Below are 26824 nucleotides of genomic sequence, written 5' to 3'. Positions count from 1 at the left end.
TTATATGCAGAGTCACTTACAATAGGACATTGATTTAACATCTCATCCGCAGGATGGAGCACAAGGAGGTTAAGTGACTTGCTCAGGGTCACACAGTGAGTCACTCAGTGGTAGAGGTGGGATTTGAACCTGTGATCTTCTGGTTACAAGCCCTGGACTTTAACCACTGGACCACACTGGTCTCCAGTGTTTTCATTTTTTGTTGGAGGGTTTTTTGCCTACATTTATCAGTTAGAAACTAAGTATACTTCACACTGCAGGCTTCTTGTTACAGTACATACAGTACTGATGTGTAGCACCCGTAAATCCTCCTAAAATGTGTAAAAGACAGCACATTATACTGTGATATTAATCAGTTTTAATCATGAGCTTTATACATGTTAATATAGCTTACAGTATATTACAAAAAGTATGCATTCTAAAATATGATTTAAAAGGGTTATACTTAGTGTGATTTATGAATCCACCCCTCAATCTCAATCACTGACAGTCTATAGCTTAAGAATTATCTTGATTTCAGTTTTCAAAAACTCTTTATACCTCTTTATTAATAACATGGTGCTAAAAGTTGTATATTATATTCGTAATAAATTATGACACTGCTAAACTTCTAGGAAACATTTATACATTTACATTTAAAAAGGCACCTCCCTGTTTTGTTTCTCCGACACAGGGATAAGTTGTTAAATTGGATTACATACAGTTATAGGAACCAACAGGTTCAACACACTGGCACATTTATAAACACATTTTGATAATAATTTTATGAAAATGGTGTGCTATTGAAATAAAAGAATTTGTTACAGAGTTTGTTATAAAGGCCACCATTTATTTAAATTGCTACAGTAGCTAGCTTATTAAATTGAATATTATTAAAAACAGAATGTGGTTGCATGGGGTGCTAATGGATAGATGACAGCTCTCCATTATTTATAAAACGGATTCATGCAAAATTGACAAGCACTGGATGAGAAGGGCATCTTGTTTGGAGTAGTGGTTGCAGCATAACTTTACACCAAGCCTGTCAAACCTAGGCCCAGGAGCCAAATGTGGCCTTCATTACCATTAAATCCTGCCCTCTGACCTCTTGAGCCCAGTTGCAACTGGTTGCCTGTCCACTGGCATATTGTGACACTGATGCAAATGATGTATTTAATATATTAAACACAACCACATGACTAAGAGGTTTTTGGTTGGTTAAAACTAACCTTTTTTGCTAATGTGCTCTTAATACAGGCTGTGTCATGTACTTGAGTTGTATTGGTCCAGTAAGATGCCAGCTCATTATCTGCCTTTTTGTTGACTGAAAATCTCAGAATGGCCCTTTGTGGAATAACACTGGTTTTACTAAGGATGCCATTTTCTTGGAACCACCAGGGAGTTTAGGTCAATTTTTAAAACTCCATTTTTTTTTTTTTTTTTTTTACTAGAGCTTCTGCAGTGATACACAAAAAAAAAATGCTTTGTTCTAAAAATAGGCTTATCTGAAAGGCTTATCATGTCTGTAATGAGTCTTGTTTGTGAGTGAAAAGCCACTACCGGTGTGTTTTTTTTTTGTCACACCTCACATCACTTCTTTATTCAATAACAACTCTGTTGTAGCTTGTGGGCTTTTTTATGTGACTTGATTTAAAATGAGCAGAAAGGCAGATCAGTAAAACACCTTGTTCTTCTCTCCTTTGTTATGTGTGGTACATTTTGTATACATTACTGTATACTGGCACCCAGCATGTGGAAGCACTACCCCAAAATAAATTTAAAAAACAATCATGGATATATATATTATTTTTTAATAATGCCCTTTTAGTGGATTTTTGTTGTTGTTGTTGTTGAAATTAATAGCTTGCAAAATTCATAGAAATGAATCATTCTGCTCTTTTCTGAAGCATTGCTCCTGCAACTTGAAGAGTGACATGCAAACAGATATAGAGGAGCCTCCATAAAATTCCTGTCAACTTTTTTACCAATCGTGTTTTGCATCTTACTCACTGTTCTATTTTTTCTTCATGCTGGAGATCTTTGTTTCAGGTTATTGGCAGACACAGGAACACTGTGCTCATGAGAATAAGGACGTAATGTTCATGCGTGCAAATCATGGGTCATGGGGCAAAGAGCTTATAGTGCAGCAGATGCCTTCCATGAAAAGTAACTTATTGTACAGTTCATAAAAAAAAAAAAAAAATCTATATAGATTAAATGTAAGAACATGTACATAAATGTACAAACACGAGATTAATGCCCCGATTCCTGATGGATCTCAAAACTTTGTCAGATTGTGTTTTAAATAATCCCAGTGATACAGCATTAACAACATGGCTAGATAACCCATTCAGTACCCCCATAATTCTCTGTTTAAAGAAGCATCTTTGGTATCTTCGAAAACCATTGGCCCTTACTTATATGTTGAAGGGAAGACTTACCAACACCAAGGAAACAGAACTAAATTTCCATGTAAAATTAAACATGACTGTGGAAAACTGCAGCGCTGAGTAACTTCTGACACTAATAATGTACTTTCAATGGGTAGTTTTTTATGGAATCATGGTTAAGGTTGTGAGATTACTGTATATTACAAACTTCAAAATAAGAGATATGGCCAAATGTTTTGCATCACCTAGAATTTCAGGAACATAGTCAAAGAAAATACATAATAGTAGTACAGTATTCCATGTTAGATTTCATTCAACTTTATGAAGCATAATCTGATAATTCTAAAGGGTTTTAATTTGAATGCTAAAAGCTCTTCAAGTTAAAACATGAAAATAATCTTTTTGTCAGGTATGTTGATAATGAGGAACAGTTACATAATTTTTGCAACTCCATTGCGCAACTCAACAGTAACTATCCTCTTTCCACTCAGTGTAATGCATGGCTTTCTGTGAAACTCAAATATAGTAAGAATATAAGAAAGTTTACAAATGAGAGGAAGCCATTTGGCCCATCTTGCGCGTTTGGTTGTTAGTAGCTTATTGATCCCAGAATCTCATCTGCTTCTTGAAGGATCCCAGGGTGTCAGCTTCAACAACATTACAGGGGAGTTGGTTCTAGACCCTCACAATTCTCTGTGTAAAAAAGTGCCTCCTATTTTCTGTTCTGAGTGCCCCTTTATCTCCATTTGTGACCCCTTGTCCTTGTTTCTTTTTTCAGGTCGAAAAAGTCCCTTGGGTCGACATTGTCAATACCTTTAAAATTTTGAATGCTTGAATCAGATCATAAGAGGAAGGGTGACTTTACCAGGAATGATATGAAGCGGGTTTGAGTTTATATAACAAACACCGGCCTGTAATGTATCTGGGCTCCTGTGTTGATAATGTGTGTTAATCTGTGGTAATGGGCATCATTAAAATACTAATTGTTAATTGCTTCTATTTAACTAAGCAGAGAGCATTGCTCTAAATAATGCCTTTTATTTTATTAGCCATTCTCTTGTGTGATTTTATCTTAAACCAAGGTCTTACATTTGTTTTATTGGTCTTGCCTGAAACCAGGAACTTATGCGTACTTTTGTTACCAGAAAAGCATTTATTACAGTAGTTATTATCTCCTGCCTGGGGTGAAACATCTAGTGAAGGGGATATAAATAGGAGGGTGTCTGTCTGTCCATATGTCACACTGCTTACCCAATTACCCAATTGTCACGGAACTTGGTCGTAACCTTATTTATTGGTTTACTAACTTAATGTTCCAACAGTAATTTCAGTGTGTATAGGATAAACCAAGTAGTAGCTACAGCACAGTAAATGCTCATGCACGATAAATATAGACTTATCTCTACTCATAATTCCTGTTGAATTTATATAACCAAACCCAGAGCACACCCGAGGCATTCATCACAATCAACAACATGAATGTATGGAAATACTTACAGCCGTACCCTGTTGACAAAATAAAACTGAGCCACGTCTGCTGGGAATGTATATTAATATTTGAAATGGCTATTAGTTATGCAGGTGACATGCGCTGAATTTGTGCCTCCTTATGTAATCAAACACCATATGTCACACACTGTTAAGGACAAGGTTCATCTGCAGTGTTGACAAAAGTAAATACAATTTACAAGTAACTTTCTTCATATTTCCAAACTTTTTGTGTTTTAGAGGATGATGCATCTGCAAAATTGTTTTTTTTACGCACCACAAGCTGATTCATTATGTATTGAACAAGGGTACAAAGTGGGTGGGGACAGAACGGTCACTGATTCATTATGTACTGAACAAGGGTACAAAGTGGGTGGGGACAGAACGGTCACTGATTCATTATGTACTGAACAAGGGTACAAAGTAGGTGGGGACAGAGTAGTTTTCCAGAAAAATAATAATAAAAATAAATAAAATAAACATTTGTATAATTCAGATTTAGACTTATGTGTAAAATTTTATTTAGATTATTATTTATTTTATTTTTTTAAAGATTTGTATTACTATAAATAATGTATTATTAGAACGCTCACCGCGCCTCGTTCTAGTTTATGGGTTTTCTTTGGGGGGGGGGGGGGAGCAGATCTCACAATTCAGAAAGACAAGTGTTTGCATTATCGTAACTGTACTGAAATGTACCCAAATACTTTGTTTTGGAACATTTTTATACAAGCACAAGAGCAAACAATTAAACAAAAAAGTCCACGTTGATCATATATGATTGTGTCTCAGAAAGTCTTTTTTTTTTTGTACAGCTGCAATAGAAAAAATATATAGATCTGTTCATTTATCTTGAATCTTTGTGTGGTGTAAACTAGGGATGTAAATATTGTTTAATAAGACATTTGTTTAAACTATTTGATTTCTATCGGTTAACCGTTTACCGTAGTTACACTGTCACACTAAATATCCTTTAAATAAATACCCTTTCCACATATATTTACTGTTTGCCATGTATTGACATGTGTTTAACAAACAGAAAAAGAGCCAGCTTAGAACACAAATCCTCTTTAATTGTATCACATTGAGGATGTGTGTACTGGTACACCTTTCTAAGTTTCTAGTATCTCCTTCATATTTAATCTCGATCCACTACAGGGGACAGTGGTTTCACATAAAATAAAACACCATTTAAAAAAAAAAAAAACACACTCCAATGGATTGCAATACAATGCAGGGCAAGGCTCCCTGAAGTAACTTTCCATTTCATTTTCAACTGTATTATCGTCCGGTTTTAGAACATAGTCTTCACCTAAAAGCACTGACATGGCACTGTTCGTGCCTATTCCATCCACATGGTCTTTTAGCTGCTGGCTCAGTTGGTTCAGGTACAGCTACAGCACTCAGTCAAAACGAAGCACTAACTTCGTTTTGACCACTCCATCTTTACAGTCCTCCCTTTTCTATTTTGATGCCAGCTGCTGTGCTCCGTGTATCAACACCGGAAATCGACAGCTTGAGAGCTAGTTTGATAGATGAGGTTTCAGTCGATAATCATGCCTAACCCGACATCATGTGTTGCCAAATAAAGAAAGTTATAGGCAGAGGACCTGCAGAGTTCAGAGGCAGCGTGTAAAGAGCACATATTTTGTTGGATATTTACTTTTAAAACACAAAATGACAAATACATTTGATCAATTTGTATTACACATTAACCGTTATGTAAAAACGGTATGAATTTACAGTGTAAACTCGTGTAAACCAAGACTTCAGGAAGGGCAAAGGTAAAAGAGAAACATATCCCGACAGAGGAGGAAAGCACAAATGAAACAAGTTTATTGTCAGTGTTTTGTCATTGTCCTATTTACAAATACACTGCAGTGACTCAAAATAAAATTCACTGCTATTTTAGTTCTTCTGTAGGCACCCGCTCATATGATAATACTCCCCCTGGTTCACAACCCGCAGGCTTTTTACAAATACACTCCCAGGAGCCACTGAGCAATTCTACAGTATAATTCCCTTCCTGCTGAACACAACCTTGTTTTAACCCTAAAAACATATAAAAGAGCCCAAAACATTTTATGCAAATCATTTTAACTGCCAACACCAGTTTTAATTCTGTTTAGCCCTGTCTTGGGTGTTTTGTATTTGTATTGAAGTAAATCAAATAAATACATGCAGTAGTATGTTACCTAAACAAGGACATTTGTGTTCTAAGGACAAACAAGGCTGTTTTTTTTTTTTTTTTTTTTTATGTAGACAGGATATGTGACTGTGTTAGTTGTATCCAATCTCCATTCAGCTGGATTAAGCTGTTTGTAGTGTTTCCTGCCCTAATGGATGGAGTTTAGGGATTGCTCCTCCATGGTTTCCTCACTCTCTTCCTTTGTATGGTGCTACAAGGACCCATAAACTAATATCCAGGTAACAGCCTATTCCCTCCAGCATGTCTTGTGCCTAATCCCTCTGGACCGCACCTACAGTATTGTTCTCATTCGCCTCAAACACAATGACATCTGAGTTAAACACAGTGTATCTTGCTGTTGAAGAGCTGAGGCAGAGGTCTGACTAGAGGGTTATTATCCCAAGGCATCATACTTTGGGTCCATACAGTTTGTACTGTCTATTTCAGGTTAACACAATATTAGGTAAAACAACCATAAACGAGACAGAAAAAACCCTATTATCCAAAATATCTGGGACCTGGGTGTGTTTGCATAATCAAATGGATGGTATAATCAAATGACAACTGGGAAATTGTTTATATGACTGCCTAAATCAAGAAACTTCTTATTAAATATAATACAACTTTAAATGCATATCATACAGTGAATCACTGTTCTGTAAATAACAGAGTTTGACTGCTAAATATCTTATTTTCTTTGACAACAAGGCAAAAGCACTGCTCACAAGAGATGTTACCAAAATGCTAAATTATAGCAGACACTACATTTTCAGGATTAGCTACTTTAGAGTTTTAAATAGAGAACTGCTTATCCAAGTGTGATAAAATTTGGGAGGGGTAGCGTAACACCATTTGAAAAAAGAGGTGATCAGCTTGTTTCATTTTTGTTAGTCTACAATGCATGGCACATAAGGTTGATGAGAGACCATATGAGAGTCTTATAGATTTTATTTTTATTGATCTTTTTCTATCTCTTAAAAATGAGTTCATTTGGATTATTTCGCCTGTTTGCGTGATACTGTGAGATGAACACAAGAAAGGTTAGAATATACCCAGTGTCCTCTGTATCAACGTAAGCCATCCTGTTACTTAAACAGTCCTAATGCAGATTACAGAGGGATGCCCAAGGCTTGAGTTAAACAATACATTTCTTTATCCAAAGAAGGCACAAACTAGCATGTATCTCAACCTGTAGTTAATCAACATCTTGTGCCAGTGCTCTTCATACTGCTGCTTGATAAGGCAGGGTAAGGCAGCTATGACTAGTGGTTCTGGCAGCGTGTATCTACAGTCTGGGTGGAACCTGCTGTGTTCTGCTGTAATTCAAAATGTGATAGAGAAAAAGAAAGGCACTATAAAAGTAGGGTTTTTCATACATTGCCTTTTTTCTGTGTTTATGATTTTTTTATTTCTGGCTTTACACAGTCTGAACAGGGAATTGAGCGGTTCTTTCTGGTGTTGCTCAAAAGCATGTGTTTGCTGAAACATCATGAGACCTACTCAAATCAAACTGCAGCACAGATAAGTCTAGAAATCACAGTGTGTGCCTCTTTTGCAACAAAATACAGTACACTTGAAAACGGCTTGCTCCCATACTGAGTTGTTATCACTGTTCTCTAAATCTGCCTTTTACCTGGCTTCTGGCTGCTTTAGGGTTGTATGGAGAACCCTCTATACAATGCATGTGACAATTTAGCCTTTCAGCTGCTCCACGACTACAGTTATATGGACTGAGATAGTAGGTGGGAGTTGAAAGGTCACATTGTCACATGGTTTGAATCGAATGAGGAAGGCTGTTCAGTCCCGGCACTTAGGATTCTCCAGACAAATTCAGAGCAGCTCAGTGCCAGGTGAAGGCAGATTTGGAGAAAAATAAAGTGTACAACTCAGTAATGGAACAACAGAACCCAGACCCACACAGAATGATGGCAAACAAACTACAATAGTAAATATAATGTAACACAAAAAGCAATTAAAATGGCTGAAGCAACTTTCTGTTTCATAATATGTATTTAGCTTTACCGATAAGCACAGTGAAATCTGAACTGCAATTACGTTTGGAGGGTATGCGTAATTCAGTTGCTTACGTTTTCAGTGTCGCAAGTTACAAGTCTTCACAAGTCTTTGTGCTTTTCACTAGTGTGCTTTTTCTATCTATAAATATTCTGCCTGTCAAAACATCACAGCATAAATATTGTTCAGCAAAGGAATACCTGTAATGTGGTTTGGCCTGGCTTCCTTTGTTTCACCCGATTAACAAAGCCATTGTGTAATAACGTCACACACACACACACACACACACCCAGCTATTTAACAATATTTGATTAATAATGAATGCTAATTGTTTCAACTGGTAACTAAATTTGGCAAAAACTGTGGGTTTGTCAAATAAAACAGAGATTTATCAGCAATTCCACACATATTTAATTAATTTGTTAATACTAGCATGTTTGTTTTATTGCATTTTTAACCTAAATCACCTGAATAATTGAAACAGTAGTCTAGATTCTCAAAGCCCATTTTCTCCAAATCTTCATTGGCACATTTCCCTTTCTTCAGAAGGGAAAAACGCACCCAATAAAGTTACCGGACCAGAAATATACAACTCAGACATCAAGTTAGAGTCTTGTTAGTAGTCATAATTTGTTTCTTATTTGTTTTAGAATTGTAATTTGTGTTTGAAATGGGCTAATTATGATTTAGAGTAAATAGCTTTGAGAATTTAGCCCAGTTAAGCCCTTGTTTATACCATCATTTAATTACAGGGGTGTGCAAATATGTTCTTCCTAGTACTGTCCCTGTAAGATGTGTTTTGTTTTGTTTTTTTGTCGGCAGGTATTAACCAAACAACCCTATTAATAAATGTGTTAATTTCACAACAAGAAAAGCTGCCTTTCCCTCGCCTTTACAAAGTACCAAATGTCCTTAGACCTACTTTAAGCTACCACTGTGCATACTGGGATATGTATTTTTTGTCAAGTTTAATCACAGGTTAAATCTTGTGGAGATGATGCATTTCCAAGCAAACAAGCACGTTGAAATCACAATGGTTTTATACCAACAGGATAAAAGAAAGTTAAGACAAATAATGGCAGATAAAATAGGAGAACAACAGGTTCTATATTAAATCTCACTGTGGGCTTGTTATTGAGGGGTACTCGATAGTCGTGTAACAAAGGGCACCTTGTTATTGACGGGTATTCGATAGTCGTGTTGGTAATTATCACATTTTATTCCATTTAATTAATACCTAACAACTTAAAACTTCTTAAAGGAAATTACTAAACGTGGGTATCTGCACACCCATATTACCTGTGCTCTGCGTATGGGATTAAAACAGTAACAAGGTATTGGTTTCTATTTTGTTTTCCCAGCATCAGCAGGAGATGCTGGCTCTGAAGCACCAACAGGAGCTGATGGAGCACCAACGCAAGCTAGAGAAACACCGCCAGGAGCAAGAGATGGAGAAGCACCAGAGAGAACAGAAACTGCAGCTTCTCAAGAACAAGGAGCGCGGCCAAGAGAGTAAGGACCTATTCACACCTTGCGAGGGCAGTTTATTATCAAGTGAATGCGGCTCAGTCCGTTTGAGAGCTATGAATGTGCCAAATTAACTCAGTCCCCATCAGAGTTTGTCTTAATCGAACCAGATTTGTTACTTGATTTAATTGCTACAGTAAGGAGTAGTGGACAGTATTACAGAAGGTAATCTTTGTTAGTTTGGTCAATTCCTTGACATAGTCAGTATAAAAGTAAATATGTTATTTAACACTTCCCCCATTTTTCATTCTAAATCGAATAAGCAAGCCACATAAAACATACGTTGAAGCAAGGACCAAGATTCCTAATGCAGATATTACCACTGTACCAACTGATCTAGTCTTAAGTAGAGCTGAAGTTGAATTAGCTTAACACGTACTAACTTGTTTATGCATGTGTCTCAGTTTAAGCAAGCACTCTGTCTGCAGATGTGACATAATAAGACTTTATGGTAGTTTAAAAAAATAAATAAATAAATAAAAGACTTTTCAGCAAGTCTGTATCTGTGCTTATGAGTATAATTTAAATATGTAAGAAATTGAGATGCTCGCTTGCGAATTATTCTACCTTCTTAAAAGAAGCTTTGGGGCTTTTCTTATATATTTTAAAGACAGAAATACCCTAAAGAGACTCACAAGCAAATGAAAACATGGCATTAGCTACTTCTTGCTGGTTTAAAAACTATTACAATATTGTTTTATTCCTCTCAAAAGTAGGGCCCATAGTGTAGCCACAGTTCCCTCTCTGAGAGGGAAGGTACAGTGTGACGCTGTGTTCTGTGAACTGTTCCCTTTCCCTGGACATTAACAACATATTATTGTGGTTAACAGGTGCAGTAGCCAGCACAGAGGTGAAGATGAAACTCCAAGAGTTTGTGTTGAATAAGAAGAAGGCTTTAGCTAAGAGAAACCTGAACCACTGCATGCCGAATGACCCTCGCTTCTGGTATGGGTAAGTAAAAAACAAAAGGTACCTTGACTCGCCCTGTAATATTGCACAGTGAGCGTCACCTTATTCCCTATGTTTTTAAAGGTTTAGTAGTAGCAAAAGTATACCTTTTTAGCTTACAGAGATGTAGTGGTATCGGGTGGTTCCTACAGACAAAACTACCCCAGACTGGTGTAAACAAGGTCTGCTTTAATAGCGTGGAAACTATGAAACTCTAACCAACGATGGAGTCTGCTGATCACTTGTTTTGTCTTTTTGTTGCTCCCTTACCTTTTTATGATATTTGCAGTAATCTTAATGGTTCTTAATGCACTTACTGAACGATTTTTCATTGACCTTAATTCAGGAGCTGCTCTTCTGTTGTAGTTGCCTGCCATGAATCTAGGCCAGATCTTTAGAGAAGTAAGAGCCATCTTATGCACAGCTGTGTATTACCAGTAAACTCTTAGTGCAGTGCCTGTTTACTAGACAGTGCTAGCTCTTACATCTATAAAGACACTTAGGCTGGTCGCCTGGGTTACATAAACAATGGCAGGCAACTAGAACACCTCAAAGCAAGCCAGCACATAAAATATCACAAAGTAAATTGTATTGCAATTGCAATGAGAACCAAATGATGGGACAGAAAATAATTCAGATTTTATGCATTAATTTCTAAGCTCATAAAATCTTTTTTGTTTTATTGTGCCATGATCTTTTTATTGTTCTGCTCATCTAACGATAAATGGCAGAAACACAGTGGTTTCTGAAGAGGTTTTTAATGACTAAAGCTTCATTCATCCCATCCTTTTCCAATAAAATGTGGACGGCCCTTTATAATAAGTGGCACTTCAGGTGAATGAATGGCGGGGGTAAAATGTAATGCTCAGTATCTCATCAGGTAGTTGTTGGAACAACCTGTACATTTCACTATACATTAATTCACAGACATGTCTTTCAGTGGTACCAGTAACACAAATCTTAACATTTTAAGAATGTTTTTTTTTTTTTTAAATCTCTTTACTGAGAAATGTGAGGAATGTAAAACTGTCTGACAAAATAGTTCTGTTAATCTGCTTTGCTCTTCTAGCTACACATGTCTCAATTGTGCAGGTGTGAAAGAAACACACGTTACAACAAACATGTATTTTCATTTTGAAACGTCTGGAATACACCAGGTAAAAAAAATTTCTCAGTTTCTGTTACTAACTCTCAGATAATTTACAACTGCAAGGACTGTAAAACGTTCTAGGTCAAAGCAAGGTGCGTATAGAAAATATGTTGAATAAATACTGACTAAATAAGCGTACACTGCAGACATCCTACTGTAAAAACTGTACTGCTGACCTCTGCCATAGTGTCTGTGACAATGGTTAAACCTTTAACACTTAGAAAACATTTAGTGGCTGTTTTCACAGGTCCAGACTAGCACTAATCTTGGACTACCCAGTATTAACTAACATGACTAGTATTAACTAACATGACTAGTGATAATCAAGGTCTGTCAAACCAGCTGATACAAATTTAACTCTAAATTATTATCTCTATCTTGGATGCACCTGCCAACTACTGCCTTTCCCATCATCACTGAAACTGACCTGCAACGGGGATGCAGCTTTTATATAGTTCACATGTCAGGGACACCATTTGTCTACCCAATGTATTAGTAATTTATTAGTCATTTGCAGATGTTTCCAATTCTGTTGTTCCAAAAGAGAAAGGCTACAAAACATGCAAGTGGTTGTTTAACCATGTCATTCTAGAACCTCTTTTTTAATACACAGGGTGTTGGGTACTGGCAGTTTAGCCACAGCACTCATTTTACATTTGATTTGTGTCTTTATGTCTTCAGTGTCTGTTTTGCAGTGTGTGTGTGTGTGTGTGTGAGTAAACAAAGCATAGGTTGGTTAACCTGAGAAGGCAGTAGTCACATGCATTACGAGTAACTCAATACAATATGCAAAGCGCAGCACTGTAAAAACAGCAATTGGATCTCAGAAGCTGATTGCTGCCTAAAGTATAAATGGATTTCTGGCAAATATCCAGCTCTGACTTCATAAAGGGTGGAGTTTACCTGGAAAATTGTATTTGGTAGTGGTGTGTTATTGCCTTAGTGCCAGACTATTGCAGCACAGGCATTACAGAATGAAATATCTGTTTAAAATCTATACTCTCAGTGCATGTCAAGTCTTTATAAATGCAAAGACACATGTTTTGACTAGAAGTATTTTTCAATTTAAGACATTATCGTACTGTCACAGTCTGTCAGCATCTTTACACATGCATGTTTCATGTTTCATGAAAGCATTTATATTACAAAGCTTCACGTTAATACAGTCCAACCCTTCTAATATCACTTCAAATGGATACATGGTCTCAACAAGCAGGGTTTACTTTATCAGGAGTCCACCTGGCAAAATAAGCATTGAAACACAGAGGAAATGCTGATACAGCCGACATGCCTTTTAAGCTGTGGTAATTGAAATATAGAACTAGTTGTTCAATTGATTGCACTAGTGTTCATAAGTAACATGTCAGGTTGAAGAGGTTGTTTTTTGCAGGCCATGCTTTCAGACTGTCCTGTACTTCCTGGGTCGTTTCACTTACAGGGTGGTGACTTTTTCCCCACCCCTTCACCTGCTTCTTTCCTGTCAATAACCATTCAGCTACTCACTCTAACGACTGACATGTTTTCAGCCAGTAACATACTTTGACTCACAAGACACTGCTGAGGTAAAATGACAAAGGAGGTAAAGCAGTTGTAGACTCCCTGTAAGGAAAGACAAGCAAACTGAGAATTGTATTTAACCTAGTGTAGTACCAGATATTGGTTTTAAAACTAAAATACACATTTTCTATAACATGTATTTTTATTTAAGAAATGGCACATTTGAGACCTATGTAACTAATGTAAGGGCAAAATGGGCAGTGTTTATGGAATGATGCTCCTAAGTGGGGTGGAAATCAGTTGATAAATTCAACTAATACAGTATAACAAAAGTGATATTCTTGCTGGGACATTTCCATGTAATGATAATAGGCAGAGGGTGACATAAACAGGATATTAAGCAGATATAAATGTATGCAAATACAGTGTTATTCAAATTGAATGTACAACACTACTCTCATGAACTAGTCCCAGAGATTGAAACAGCTTTAAAACAGTTTTGGGGGAAGGTAATTACGACTAATCACTAGAGCCAGTGCTTAAGTGGTGATAATGAAGTGCATAGTTTAAATCATCCAGCAGTAATATAAGTGAAACATCTTAACACTCATATGAATGGATTCACATAAATGGCGACACACAAGATTAGACCAAATTCTGAACCCTTGTACCTCTAGTTCTGGGTCAAAATTGTATTTATTTTTTTATAAAGCAGCTTTTGAAAAAAACGGATATGCTATATGAAGAGCCCACTTTAAACTTGGAACTCTTTCAGGTAATGGAGAAAAGAGAAAACAATTACAAATTGGGGGGGGGGGGGGGTGCATCAAGTGATTATATTTATCTGGCAAAAAGCCATTCCATTACAGTCGTTTGCTATAGCTCTATGTGACTGACTGGTATTTAAACTGTTTTTTTTACAGAGGAAACTAAAAATATGTCAATGAAATGGAATAACTACACCCTATAAGCCCTTACAAACCTTATCTATATTAATTATTTGAATATAGGATCATGTAGTCCTTCCGTGTGTATACTGTACTTGAAAATAGCATGCCTTCAATACATGAACGTTTATTAAATCAGTATTAACCACACTTAACAGCCAATTTAGCAACTTTGGTCTGGCTCTAGGCGAGACAGTAGCCAGCTGTTGGGAATTGTATATCTGGTTTTACATTTTATTAAACTTGATCTGGGCCTAGATGTTTAATGGCTTGGGGAAGTGAAAGGTGATCTTCAATGAGAGCGCTGTGGTTTATCTTGGAACGCTCAGCACTGTACCTGCAAAAGTGTCTGTCAGGTTTTAAATCCTACTGTATGCGGGGGACCAAATAGCCAAGTTCCGCCTTAAAGGCCCACATTTTTTTTCAAACTTTGCTGTAAAGTAATAGGATCCCAAAAGTGATGTCTTGTTCCTATCAGATGTCACTATCGTATAACAAAAAACATGAAAGTCTTCAGGGGTTACAGTGCACTTTGTGGATGGGTCTCCATGCCATGCAAGGTGTTTCAAGACTAACCAAATGCTTTAAAATCACCTTTCTTACCTCTTCTTAGCTGTAGTCACATATCATTGCCCCCCTTCCTTTTCTTGGCTTGAATATTCTTTTGATTTTTTCCTCTTTTTTTCTACTTGAATTCAGTCTGTGCAGATATTTCAAATTCAGCACTATAGCTGAAAAGTTTCTGCGGCTTTGACTTTCCTGATCATTTCCTTTGCTGTAGGTTAAACTACTTCCAATAATCTAGCTGTAATTGTGTACCAGGATGCAGCAACTTATTGCGTTGTATTAAAAAAAATCATGAATTAATGTGAAAAAACTAGTGAAGAACCAATAGGTTTTTATCATGATGTAAGGGCATTGATAATGTTACAAGGGGTAAGAAATTGACTTTAAACCATTAGTTTGCACCAGTTAAAATAGCAAAGACTGCATAACCACACCAACAGAATTCATGGTTTCCTTTTTTGTGCATGTTTTGTTTTTCTTATTATTAAACATGTTTAAAACAAGTCAAAATGAATTATATTCCAAGGCCTTGGTTTGTCTGGCTTAAGGATTATGACAGCAACCTAATGGAAGCTTGGTTTTACATCCCCAAAATTATAAAACCTGAGAGGGACAATGAAACCTTTTCTGTTTTAATGTGGGTAATCCATGGATACCTTGTTTTGCTTTCTTTTTTCCCCTCTGAACCACAAAAGAAATAACAAAAACAGGTGCACTGAAGTTAACCTAGGTTCATTTGCCTTGTTATAATGATCTAGTTATTTTATTGTGTACTCTTTTGAATGTTCTGTCACAACACAAAGCCTTCACCGCATGGTTTGCATGCTGTATTTTGATTGTGCCCTAATGTGTTTCTCTGACTTGGCTTTCCTTTCAGGAAAACCCAGCACAGTTCTTTGGATCAGAGCTCCCCACCCCAGACTGGGATGTCTGCCACTTTCAATCACCCGCTCTTGGGGATGTATGATCCCAAAGATGACTTCCCCCTCCGAAAAACAGGTACCCCCATCCCACCCATTTCCTGCCTTACTTTAATCTGTGTTCTGTTTGCATGCATGCTACACATACCATGAACAGAGTTATTTTAGTTGTTTATTCTATTATTACTTATTTTAAATGCAGTCATGCAGCGCGGAGCAGGGGTCTGTACCCAATCAGTTTTTATGCAGAGAGGGCACCGTCCCCTTCAGTCCTCGCAGTCTGCAAAAAGGTAACGCACAAAACAGGTAGCGAAACAACAAAGGCAATATGATGCGGCTCCAAAAACCCAAGAGCGAGCTTCCCAAAACTGCTCCCGTAAATACTGCCTGGCCCCTCCCTACAATCAGCACTGCACCAAAATCTACCCAATCGAAGCACACAGCAGTGCTGACCATGAGGAACATGCCCAGCAATACAGCAGCTTTCGGACCTACCAAGATGGCTGACCACCGGACCCTGCTGTGCCCGGATGTCAGCACTTCCGGTCAGGAGCGGCCCTATCATTGAGCACAGCGCCTTCACAGGGAGGGAGGGAGATTTACAGCTCTGATTCATTCTCTGCTTGTCACAGTATGGTATACATGTTTCACAGTTAGGGGAATATCTAACAGTTAAAGCTGCAGCAGTGTCCCAACATTCAAATCTACTATGTTTACTACATTCCACTAGTTAGCCGTCTGTGTACGTGCTTTTTGGTAACTGGTTTGTTTTACAGTATGTTTACATATGGAATGCGGAGCGCCTTTACTGGATGCGCCACTCGGGAGCCCCCTGTTTAAGTTTTGAGTAGAATTTTTTGTCGTAAGTCTGCAGTAACTTGTACGTTTACATTTCTTGCTGTCATTTTGTCACGTTAAAGCCAGGCTTTCAGAACATGAAAGTTGTACCTTGAGTGCTTTAAAGTTTTTAGATTAGGAAAAATCATAAAGCACTCAAAAGCTAGATTTGTAAAATGTTCTCACAACTGCTAAGCTGCATATTAAACAGATGGACTGAGGACTTACCTGTTGTCACATTTCCATAGCCTGTCATGCAAAATCCTAAACACCTTTCCATTCACTTGTTGCTGTTGCCTTGGCATAGCTCTCTATCCATCTTTCAAAAATTGAGGCAAAGCACTGATAGATGTAGCACTTCTGGACCAGCAATTGAGTTGCGATCACAAACAAGTCAGAAGTCAACCAAGGCCGCATGAAGGAGGACCATCAACCCCCACAAGGGAGATTCAGTTGCAATGGAGATGGTGGAAAGGATGCGGGGAGGACATTTAGTGAAAGATGGGTTTGGTCTATATAGGATTGGTTAGCCAATAATGTTAGCATACCGGGCTGAACTTCACCCCTAAAATGATTGCAAGCCTTTTTTTGATGGCCTGGTGCCCTATTAGGACACATGCTAACACATCTGCAGCTGTCAGCCAGTCTTTATCGTGAGGGCCTTTATAAAAGCTTACTGTAGTGAAAGCTTATAAAAGTGTAATAAAGCATGGTATGGCATAGCTAAGCATTGTAAACCCAAGAGAGGTATGGTAAAGCATATATTACAAAAAAACATGAAAAACCATGGTAAACTATGGTAAATTCATACAACAACTGTGGGGAAAACTTCAAAATTACTGCTCAGATGTTCTGTGGTAAGCTTTTATGCATTTCAGTGAATCCATCTGTATAAATTACTTTAAAATTGTAAATTTGCATATGATGAAACTATTATAGGCATTGTCGAAAATGTCTTTTCATACTGTACAAGTCCCCATTACCCTTATAAAAGTTTACTGGTATGTTAGCAGTTTTACCATGCTTTACCTATTTCTCAATAGGCTTTACTATCTCTCACAATACTTACCTATGCTTTACAATGCTTTCGCTATGCTTCATTGCGCTTTGCTGTTCTTTTGCTATCGTAAAGTTTTCGAAGGGTAACTTGGAAAGGTTGATTTCTCCTTTGACCTTGGTACGAGGTAATACATTGACTTCTACCTCCTGCTGTACATCATGTACCCATTTGCAGCCAGGCTAGGAAAATGTGACATCTGGTGCCAAAGCTGTGTCTTCAAAAAGAAAAAGAAACTAACTGTCCCGCTCCTTTATAATTGCCCTGTGTCCAAATCGTGGGAATTCAAATGGCATGTTAGCAAGTACAAGTGTATTTAAAGCTGGGCTGTAATGAAGCATTTACATTCAGATTCACCTTCGACTCATTTGGAAGGATAAGGAGAGTCTGTAATAAATCATTTCAGAATTTGGCTGTCAGTGTGTGCAGCTTTCCACCCCTCAGCAGTAAGCTGTGCAGTGGAGCTTGTCCAAAGCTTGGAACAATTACTTTGCAATCTGATTTTCACAGCTGACAGTATTGATAAGAGTATTGTAGTCACAAGTCTCTTTCAGTGCAGCTGTTTAAAATCTTTCAATAAAACAATAAAGGGGCTACTTTGAAGTAAACGTAGTTTAAACAAGTTCTGCAATGAGTTGTCCTGACTTGGCAATAGTTGTGCAACTAGATCAAGGTGAGTCATGCAATCGAGAAATCCTAAGTGGTTCGAATCCAGTTTGCGCTGAATTGCCGATCTTGGCTTGGGGCCTTTGAGCTCCTGCAGGTTTGGGAATAATAGGGGTTGGGGATAGTTCACCTCAACTCTGTAAGCCCATCGAAAAAGTAGTCAGGATGGGCTTGCCTCAAGGGTTCAGTAGCTCAGCAACATCCATTATTTTAGGTTAAGGTTGTGGTCAAGGTTAATAAAATAGCTGTTACTATATGTAACAATCGGACCTTACAATATCAATAGGGTGTAGGGCCAGCATGGGTAACCAGAAGGGGAATGATTCTGTTTTGCGATACCTGAACATTCCTCAGTGATTACAATTATCTTTGATTCCTTGAAGGAAGTTGGGAGTGGAGTGGGAGTGAATCTGCAGCCAAGTCTGCTCTCCAGAATGGCCCATAGTGTCATCACTTTCAGTACGGCAGTTCCTGGAAACTGGACTCCTACTTTTAACTCTTTATTATAGTGTGTTAAATTTTATGTCTCATCCATCATGACTAAAACTAACTTGCAACAGAGGCAATTTATAACTTCCAGGAAAAATATCAGGAATGCCATTTGTATAATAAATCAGTTGTGTGGAGGTCAAACCATTTACACAAACGTTACAGATATTTCGTCTAACCCCTGTAGCATTGAAATCCTACTTAAACCGCTTTATTGAACTTTCTGTCCTGGCTCTTACAAAGTCCTGTGTCCTAGTCCAGTGGTTCTCAAACTGGGGAGTGCGCCCCCCTACGGGGGCATGGACTGTATCCTGGGGGGGGGGGGGGGGGGGGGGGCATTAGAAGGCCCAGGGTTTTTTTTTTTTTTTAATTACAGCAAACATCTTACCCTAGGCTATAACTTTATTGGCTATTTTGATTGGGTCGCCAATAATACTTCCACCAATCAGGGTTGCATACAGTACTCGTAGCGATCCCACCCTCTGTCAGACTGGTATACAGAACAGATTAAAGAAGCACTGGACAAGAGAAATAATGTGTCAGCTCTCACAGTGGATTTGAGAATGGCAGTGACAAAGCCAATTTGCTTGAAAACATTAAAAGTAAACTGGACATTTCCATCAATGGATTTTAAAAAATCTGGAATTGATCTGATGCGATCAGAAACCCAGACTGTTCTTTTTATGTTAAGCATTTGTGTGTTATTTTTTTTACAAGGATTTAATTAAGTAACAGCCAAATTTGTTGAACGTCTGTAACGAAACGGTTGATTGTTATTGTCGATATGATGCCTGTAAGCTGTCCAGAGCTGTGTTGTCCTCTGACTCTGTAGCTCTGGGCTGACTGCATGGCGGGCCTGCAGAGTGAAAAGAAGTGGTCAGCTGACGGCACACGTTTTGGAGGACAGCGTGTGTTCGCCTTCGCTGCTCCCGAGTCAGCGCAGGGGTGGTAGTGGTGGGCTGAGCCTAAATACAATTGGGCATTTCAAATTGGGAGAAAAACTGAGTAAAAATGAATTGGCGACTACTACATTAAAAAAAAAAATGCAAACATTTGTCTATTGCATTCTGTAGGATTGCGTTTTAATGTTGTCTAAGAGACCTAATAAAACATTGAGCGTGTCTCATTGTTTTTTTGCATCAATATATTTAGCCTTAAGTGCTATTACTGGTATTTATTCCTGAGCCACAAACACATAAAACATTGCTTATCTAAATAGACAATTAGTTATAATTGCAAATCTGTGTTTGTTTGGTTGCTGCAGTGTAAATTAGCATTCAAAATCCTTTGAGAGCTGCAGAAAATAGTCAATACTTTAGGTACTGAGATGATACAATGGGCTTAAAGGAAGGTTATATGATTTTACAAGGACGGTTTATTTGAAATAGGAAAATTCGTAATTACTTCAAATGGACGTGACATGCTTTTCATTAAATGTTAAATGCAGTCATGTCTTCTTTACGTTATGAGTCTTGTCAACTTACATTATTATGACGGCTTTCTAAGCCTTGATAGAGGTGTTATGAATGTTACCTTCAAATATTTGAATAAATACAGTTTGATCCTTTGTTCCAGGTTAACCGTTAGCGTACTCATTATTTTCTTTTAATATGTTTACTATTACAACAAAAGAACATTAATGTGAAATAATTCTAAACAAAGCGTTTAATTGTGGTTTACTTTCCTTGATTAAAATAAATTGTTTAGTGTCTCCATATATTTTTGTGATAGCCTTTTGTGTTTAAGTAAACCTGACTATTCTCAACAAATGCATTGTCCAAATGGAAGGTGTTATCTCAAACATTTTTAGTGGGAACATAGGCAACAGTGTAAAGACACATACAGTACTGGAATGTACTTGTACTGATGCCCCAATAATAGTGGAGTAGGAGGTGGGGGTTATATACTTACTGTATCATTTCTTTCATTGTGCCTTCCTTGGGGAACGCAGTCCAGCCATTTCCAGTGGTGATCTTTGTGTGCCGCCTACACACACACACTTCCTGCTGATGACCTGTCCCATTCGCCCCAGACCCTCTTACTGTGGGATAATTGTTCTTCCCTTCCCACGGGGACATCTGAATGAATGGAGCCACAGCTGGGACCCAGTGTGACCGCCCCACTCAAGGGGAGGTTGGGCTCCAAGTGGTCAGCGGGATTCGCTGCTGGGAAGTTGAGAGAGGAGTCTATTCAATGCCAACTTTGGCGAGAGACTCAAAGGCTTCCAACAGTGGCGTCTTTGTGCCAACTACTGGGAACAGTATTTTATTCTCTCTGAGATTGAGGGGGGGATTCCACCAACATCATGTTTTTATTTTATTTTTTTGTTTACCAGCATTTGTGTGTGCATGAAAGCATCACAAAACAATGTGCTGGTAAACCAAAAAAAATGAAGTAATTCGACCATTTGGCTATGTTGTTGTGGTAACCACAGAGCAATGAAACTTCATAAGGGGACTCATGCTTGGTAGTCAGAAATGCCCAAACGATTTGCCAACCCATGGGAGCAGGGCCAATACTTCGCTACCTGTGGGCCCCCAACCAAGATTGGCAAACCAGGGAGCTCCTAATAGTATGACTCCCCCTGCACCCCATGGTAGAAGTGCCTTTACTGGATGAGACAATGGGGACTCTCATTTATAAGTAATTTAACAAATCCACACGAGAGAGGGACTGTCCTTTCGATAATAACCGTAGCAACAGTACAATTATTCAAATTGAAGCAGAGCATATTTTTCCTGAGTTTCTAACTCTGGTATTAATCATAACATTTGTTGTCAGTGAATAACAAATAACAGGAATTAAGAGAATAATTACCAAGTTGATGGCTTGTAATTATCTGTTTCATGCTCGCAACAGCTAATAGGGTTAGAGTTAGGTTGAAGCTAGGGTAAGGGAAGTAAAGGCATTTAAAAACATTACTTTTAATGGCTTTCTAACAGTATTGATTATAGTTACATATTCCCTAGTTAATGCAATACATGACTTGCTATGAGTAAATATTAGTCATAATCTTAGTGTTTTGGGTCAGTACCATCAGGCTTGAACCACATCCTGTATCTGTGGTGGAAAACATTAGTGGGGTTGTATGCTGCAAATGCTTTGGGTCACATTGACAAGTGTATTCTATGATTCTCTTGACCATTGTGTTTGTATTTGAGAAGCCACTTAAGAGTCAGACTTGAACGAATTCACATTTCTGAACATGAGGACGCTATCCAAACTCATCATTTGTTCACAAAGTTATTTAAACAATGTTTAAACATTTTTTGTATTTATAAAAGTAAAGCATACAAATCTTTACAAATTACTGATATATTTTACCAGCTTCCTTACGAAAGAATAATGCAAAACACCTGCTTCCCCCAAACACATGCAGTTTACTGCATGTTAAAGAAATTAATATATATATTTTTAAAGTTCATCCTACCACCCACTGTTCTTGCTGTGTTATCAGTCTTCGCAATCATACAGAAATTGTAGGAAGGACATTTTAAAAACACAGATGAAAAAGAACTGGCAGTATTTTCTAGTACAGATGTTATTACTTTGTAAGTGAATTAGATGTCTATTTGTTTTTGAAAAGCTAAAGTTAACATGCTGGTAACACAAGAATGAAAGGGCTCAGACCACTATCTGAAAGGTATTGTGTGCTTATTAACATACAAAGCTTATTTTAAAGATAAAAGCAAGTGAGCTGCAACGCTTCATTTTATTATTTTGCTTTTGTTTGAAGTGTGCCGGCTGATAAACCCTAATCTGTAGCTCTTAGAACAGTGAAGGGGCCTCATTTGTAATTTACACACAGCCATCATTAATTGGACCCTCGCAGTAAACAGCACATTTGCATCGATTTCACATTCATTTTTATATGGATTTTTGTTTGCACCGTGCTTTTCAAATGCAATTCAAGTTGCACCGTGCTTTTCAAATGCAATTCAAATCATGTTAAGCATCACAAAAGAGGGCTCATTAGCTTAAGAGCTTCCTTTTTTTAGAAGTTTTTAAAAGCAGTGCAATTTTATCTGCAGTTTTAATAAGCCTTTTTGAATAATAATGATGTTGATTAAATGCTGCAGACTTTGTGAGACTGTAAAAGGTGTCGTGCCCCATATAGTTTGAAAAATAACTTTAAAAAAAAAAAAAACATATGTAGCCAGGTTGCTACCTTATAAGACCATTAATAAAATACCAGCTTGTAAAATGTAAGCAACAGAAAAAAAAACGAAAAAAAAAAAAAAAAAAAACATTTTTCAATTTCTGTTTTGCTTCCTGAGATTTAACCCAGTTTGGACATTAACCAATACTTTAAGTGCAACACAGAAACCAGGACCAGAGGACTAAGTTGATCATTATGTGGATAGACTTAGGACAGAGGAAAGGAGACATTTCTTTACACAGAGAGTGATGAGGGTTTGGATCGGTTGCCTAGTCATGTTGTTGATGCTGAATCACTGTGATTCTTTTATGACCCAATTTGACAAGTTCTGAGATCGATCAGCTACAGGACTAGGAATCATGTGAGCATCGATAAGCCGAATGGCCTCTTCTCTTTCTTACATTTTCTTATGTTGTTTGGGACAACGTTTTACTGAAGTAATAGTAACAAAAAAAAATGTAATTTTTCCCACCAGTGCACGTCCAGTTCCGAGAAGCTGGTTGATCTCAAAACAACGTCAAGTAGCTTGCTAACATCCGTTAATTAGGGTTAGTGGGTGAAAGGAAGCGTTTTGCTCTGCTGCAGGGATGGAGGTTCAAACTAGGTAGAAAAATGGGGACAAAATAATTAATAAAAATGTATCGCATTTACTGTAATACTCAACATCAATACAGGAGCCTTGTAAATATTAGTCTGTTTTTCACTTCACATGGATGCTTTCTATTTCTTGTGGTTCGTGGTTTATATGTTTAATTCTTATTAATCCCAACCACGACTGGTATAGAAATGGCTTGTCTAACATGATCAAATATGAGACATGGCAGAGCTGTCAATCTTTTTAAAATGTCATCTTCATCTCGAAATACGTTTCTAAGAGATAAGGCAGAACAATTCCACTGATAATGGATCTGTTTCATATTTTAAGAAGCAGGGTACATATTAATCAAGGTATTGCTTGTAAAACAAGCAAAAAACAGCTGACTTGTAAATTCCAAAATATACAATTAAAAATGATTAAACGTAAAGTAGTTAAAGTTCATTATAGTCATACTTATTTTTCAAAGAGTTTACTCTAGTCTTTTAATTAACTCATTGTTTTAAAGGAGAAAAACACCTATTGACTTTAGAAAACTAGTGTCACGCATCCAAGTATTGTAATAGAAGGCCTCTTAAGGATTCTTAAGTTGTTTGTTTCTCCGTTTTGTGCATTACTGCTGAATGTGTGTCTAGCTTTCACCAATTATTTTTTAACTTATGACTAGCATAATTTGGGAATACTTATTACTTAATTTGAGCATTACTGCTCTTGCTTGAGATGAAAAGTTGAAATCAGTTAGTAAAAAGTATTGTCTGTTTTGGAGGCCTGTATGAGTTGTGTGTCTCAGTGGACAGGTGGCCATGTTACAGAGAACAGCATCACAATTTGAAACTAATGGGTGCCACTGCAGAAAGCCTTTCAGAGAGTCCAGATAACAGTTGTGGCCCGCATTTTTGGTAAGGTGCTTTATGATTAATTAAATCAAGTTAGCAGTTCACAGATTCTTTTTCAACTGTTTTAGAGAGGGTTAGAGGTTTATTCTCAGTTTTCAAACAACCGTTTAACCCATGATTCTTGAGCTGCACAACATGGCTTTTTTATTTAAAGGTGAAGTGTGTTAATGAGTTTTAAAAAACTGAAAATAGTCAAAATGCTGTTGTGTTTAAATGTGCAATATATCCCTGATTTAAAAAAAAAAAAAACACTCCTTAAAAGCAGCCCAATGTGACTTGAGATGGCTTTGCTTGAGGAGTCTTGTATGGCTTTTCGAGTTTTTGTTCATAGTTTATTTTACACAGTACAGCACTGTGCCGTTGTGTTGCATCACACAGACTGTAACAACCCGAGTGCCATCATAATGAGCCAGTACCGGTGGCACGTGAACGTTAAATGCCACCTCATGTGGTTTGTCTTTTTCCAATGGGGTCCTGTCTTTACAGCTGGGTGCCTTGCACAGGATCAAAGAGTGAGCCAGCATCTGTGCTCTGATTAGCTGTATTTAATACTGGCCTATAATTAATGATGATATTGCATGAGTTTTCTTTCTCAGCCAAAATAATATTTTAATAGCAAGAAAAGAAAGTGATTTTAATCATCACCGTTCTTTATTATGCAGGAGTGCAGAAAGGATATGGTTGAGGATAAGGGCTGTACATTTTTAATTACTGTTCCTGCCAGACAGAGTGTAAAACAGCACTTAGCAGACTTGTGATTTTTGAAGTTTTTAAAAATAAGCAAAAAGCAAATTTGGGTCAGTGATTTTCCACTTCAGTTCATTTTTTGGTAGAAAATTACTGGCCTTCATTACCTCAAAACGAATCCATATGTTTTACAGTCTTTTTGGTATTTATTTTGTGATATGAGCGTGAAGCCTCAAACTTTCTGGAATTCATACAGCACAAAATTTAAGAATAACCTAAGTCTTATTTTTACATTTTGAGGTAGGCATTGATAATAGTTTCCTAATGAACAAATGAATAGTTTAGATTACTGGTAACCAGCAGTGCTAAATGATACAGGTTATCATTTGTATTTATTTTCTGTTTACACTGAGAGACCGTATTTTATTCTAATAAAAAGTAAGCGTTGTGATACATTTTTTTGGCACAGTACCTGCTATATACATATCCTGTATTAAATACGTCCCATATGTAAAACAAACAACACATCCTCTCTTAGTGCACATTTAAAATAGTTGCTTAGTGGAAAACCCTAACTTAACTTTAGTGGTTTGTGGCTTTTGCTGCAAGTAGCCATTTAGTTGGCCCTATTAGTGAAAATACAGTTCTAAATAATATGTTGTACAATGCTTGCTGTGAATAGGTTATTGGTATAACCACAATACTGAGCAACTGTTAAGTGCACTTTACAGTATATGAAACCCATTGTCCATCACTGTCTGGACAGTACTAATTAAGATAGCGTTATGACAGGTATCTATGAATCACACACAGTAATAGAAGGGGTACATTTTAGGTCACGGCAAGGGTGGGTCTACTAAGTAGGGCAAGAGTGACAGTACGTATATTTTTCCAGTATTATAAAGGCAGCTTTTTTTAATCATGCAAGCTCATTGCTTACATGCCTTTTCCCTATTTCCCTGTGGCGGTGGGGAAGTGTAAATATTTATACAAAGTATGCAAACTTATTTCCAAAGAGATACTGCCCCCATGCTTCAGTTGTGGGAGTTAAAGTCTATTTTTACTGTACAGGCAGCATTTTGAGCATGTTTTCTACAGAGGATAACATTTTTTGGCTAAGCCCCCCTGCAATATTCAAAATCTATAATGCTAATTTCAAATGTTCAAGTGAAAAGTACATATAGTACTTCATCACGCTTGTCAAAAACTTTCAAAAGGGAAAACAATCTTTATATTTAAGGGAATTACTTGGAAACTATCGGCACACACCTTCTGCAATGGTGACTTCTATAACTGAGTTTCAAGTCTTATACCTTAACAGTATTGATAGAACAGTGTGTTTTTTTCTGATGTGTTTTCTTTTCTTGTCTTGCAGCATCTGAACCTAACCTGAAGCTGCGTTCTCGACTAAAACAGAAGGTAACAGAGAGAAGGAGTAGCCCTTTGTTACGGAGGAAAGACTGCCCAGTCACAGCTGCAAAAAAGCGGCCAATTGATGTTGCAGGTAAACTGTCATAAAGGGAATAGCTTGACAGGCTAGTGACGTATTTTCTTAAAGATTCCTTTATTAATCCGAGGGACTGCCTGTGCTAGCTCTGAGGCACATTATTACTGAAGGTTATCTCCTTAGATAAACCCTAGAATTCATTATCCTGGAATACCGGATAATTTATAAAGTTGTATGGTTGCTGTGGAAGAAAATAGATGCTGTCACAATATGAACATTTCACAAAGTAATAATCATGATAGGAAATAATATCACAATGAAACAATGTTATATATTTGACTTTCTGTATTCAACTTTAGTTTCACCCCACTACGGTT

General features: G+C 37.4%; 1 protein-coding gene across 4 annotated transcripts in view; it reads left to right on the top strand.

The window, feature by feature from the left end:
• Positions 1-26824, top strand: part of LOC117409279 (histone deacetylase 4-like) — a 233605-nt gene that overhangs the window by 153202 nt on the left and 53579 nt on the right. For all 4 annotated transcript variants that reach the window (XM_059032052.1, XM_034015082.3, XM_034015072.3 and 1 more), the window contains 4 exons: positions 9420-9570; positions 10416-10536; positions 15572-15693; positions 26376-26504. In XM_059032052.1, coding sequence (XP_058888035.1) covers positions 9420-9570; positions 10416-10536; positions 15572-15693; positions 26376-26504 — 523 coding nt within the window. The remainder of the gene's footprint in view (positions 1-9419; positions 9571-10415; positions 10537-15571; positions 15694-26375; positions 26505-26824) is intronic.

Source organism: Acipenser ruthenus, chromosome 10 (genome assembly GCF_902713425.1).
Source record: "Acipenser ruthenus chromosome 10, fAciRut3.2 maternal haplotype, whole genome shotgun sequence".
Classification (NCBI taxonomy): Eukaryota; Metazoa; Chordata; class Actinopteri; order Acipenseriformes; family Acipenseridae; genus Acipenser; species Acipenser ruthenus.
Note: the sequence above shows the minus strand (reverse complement) of the source record. Positions and strands in the feature narration are given on the sequence as shown.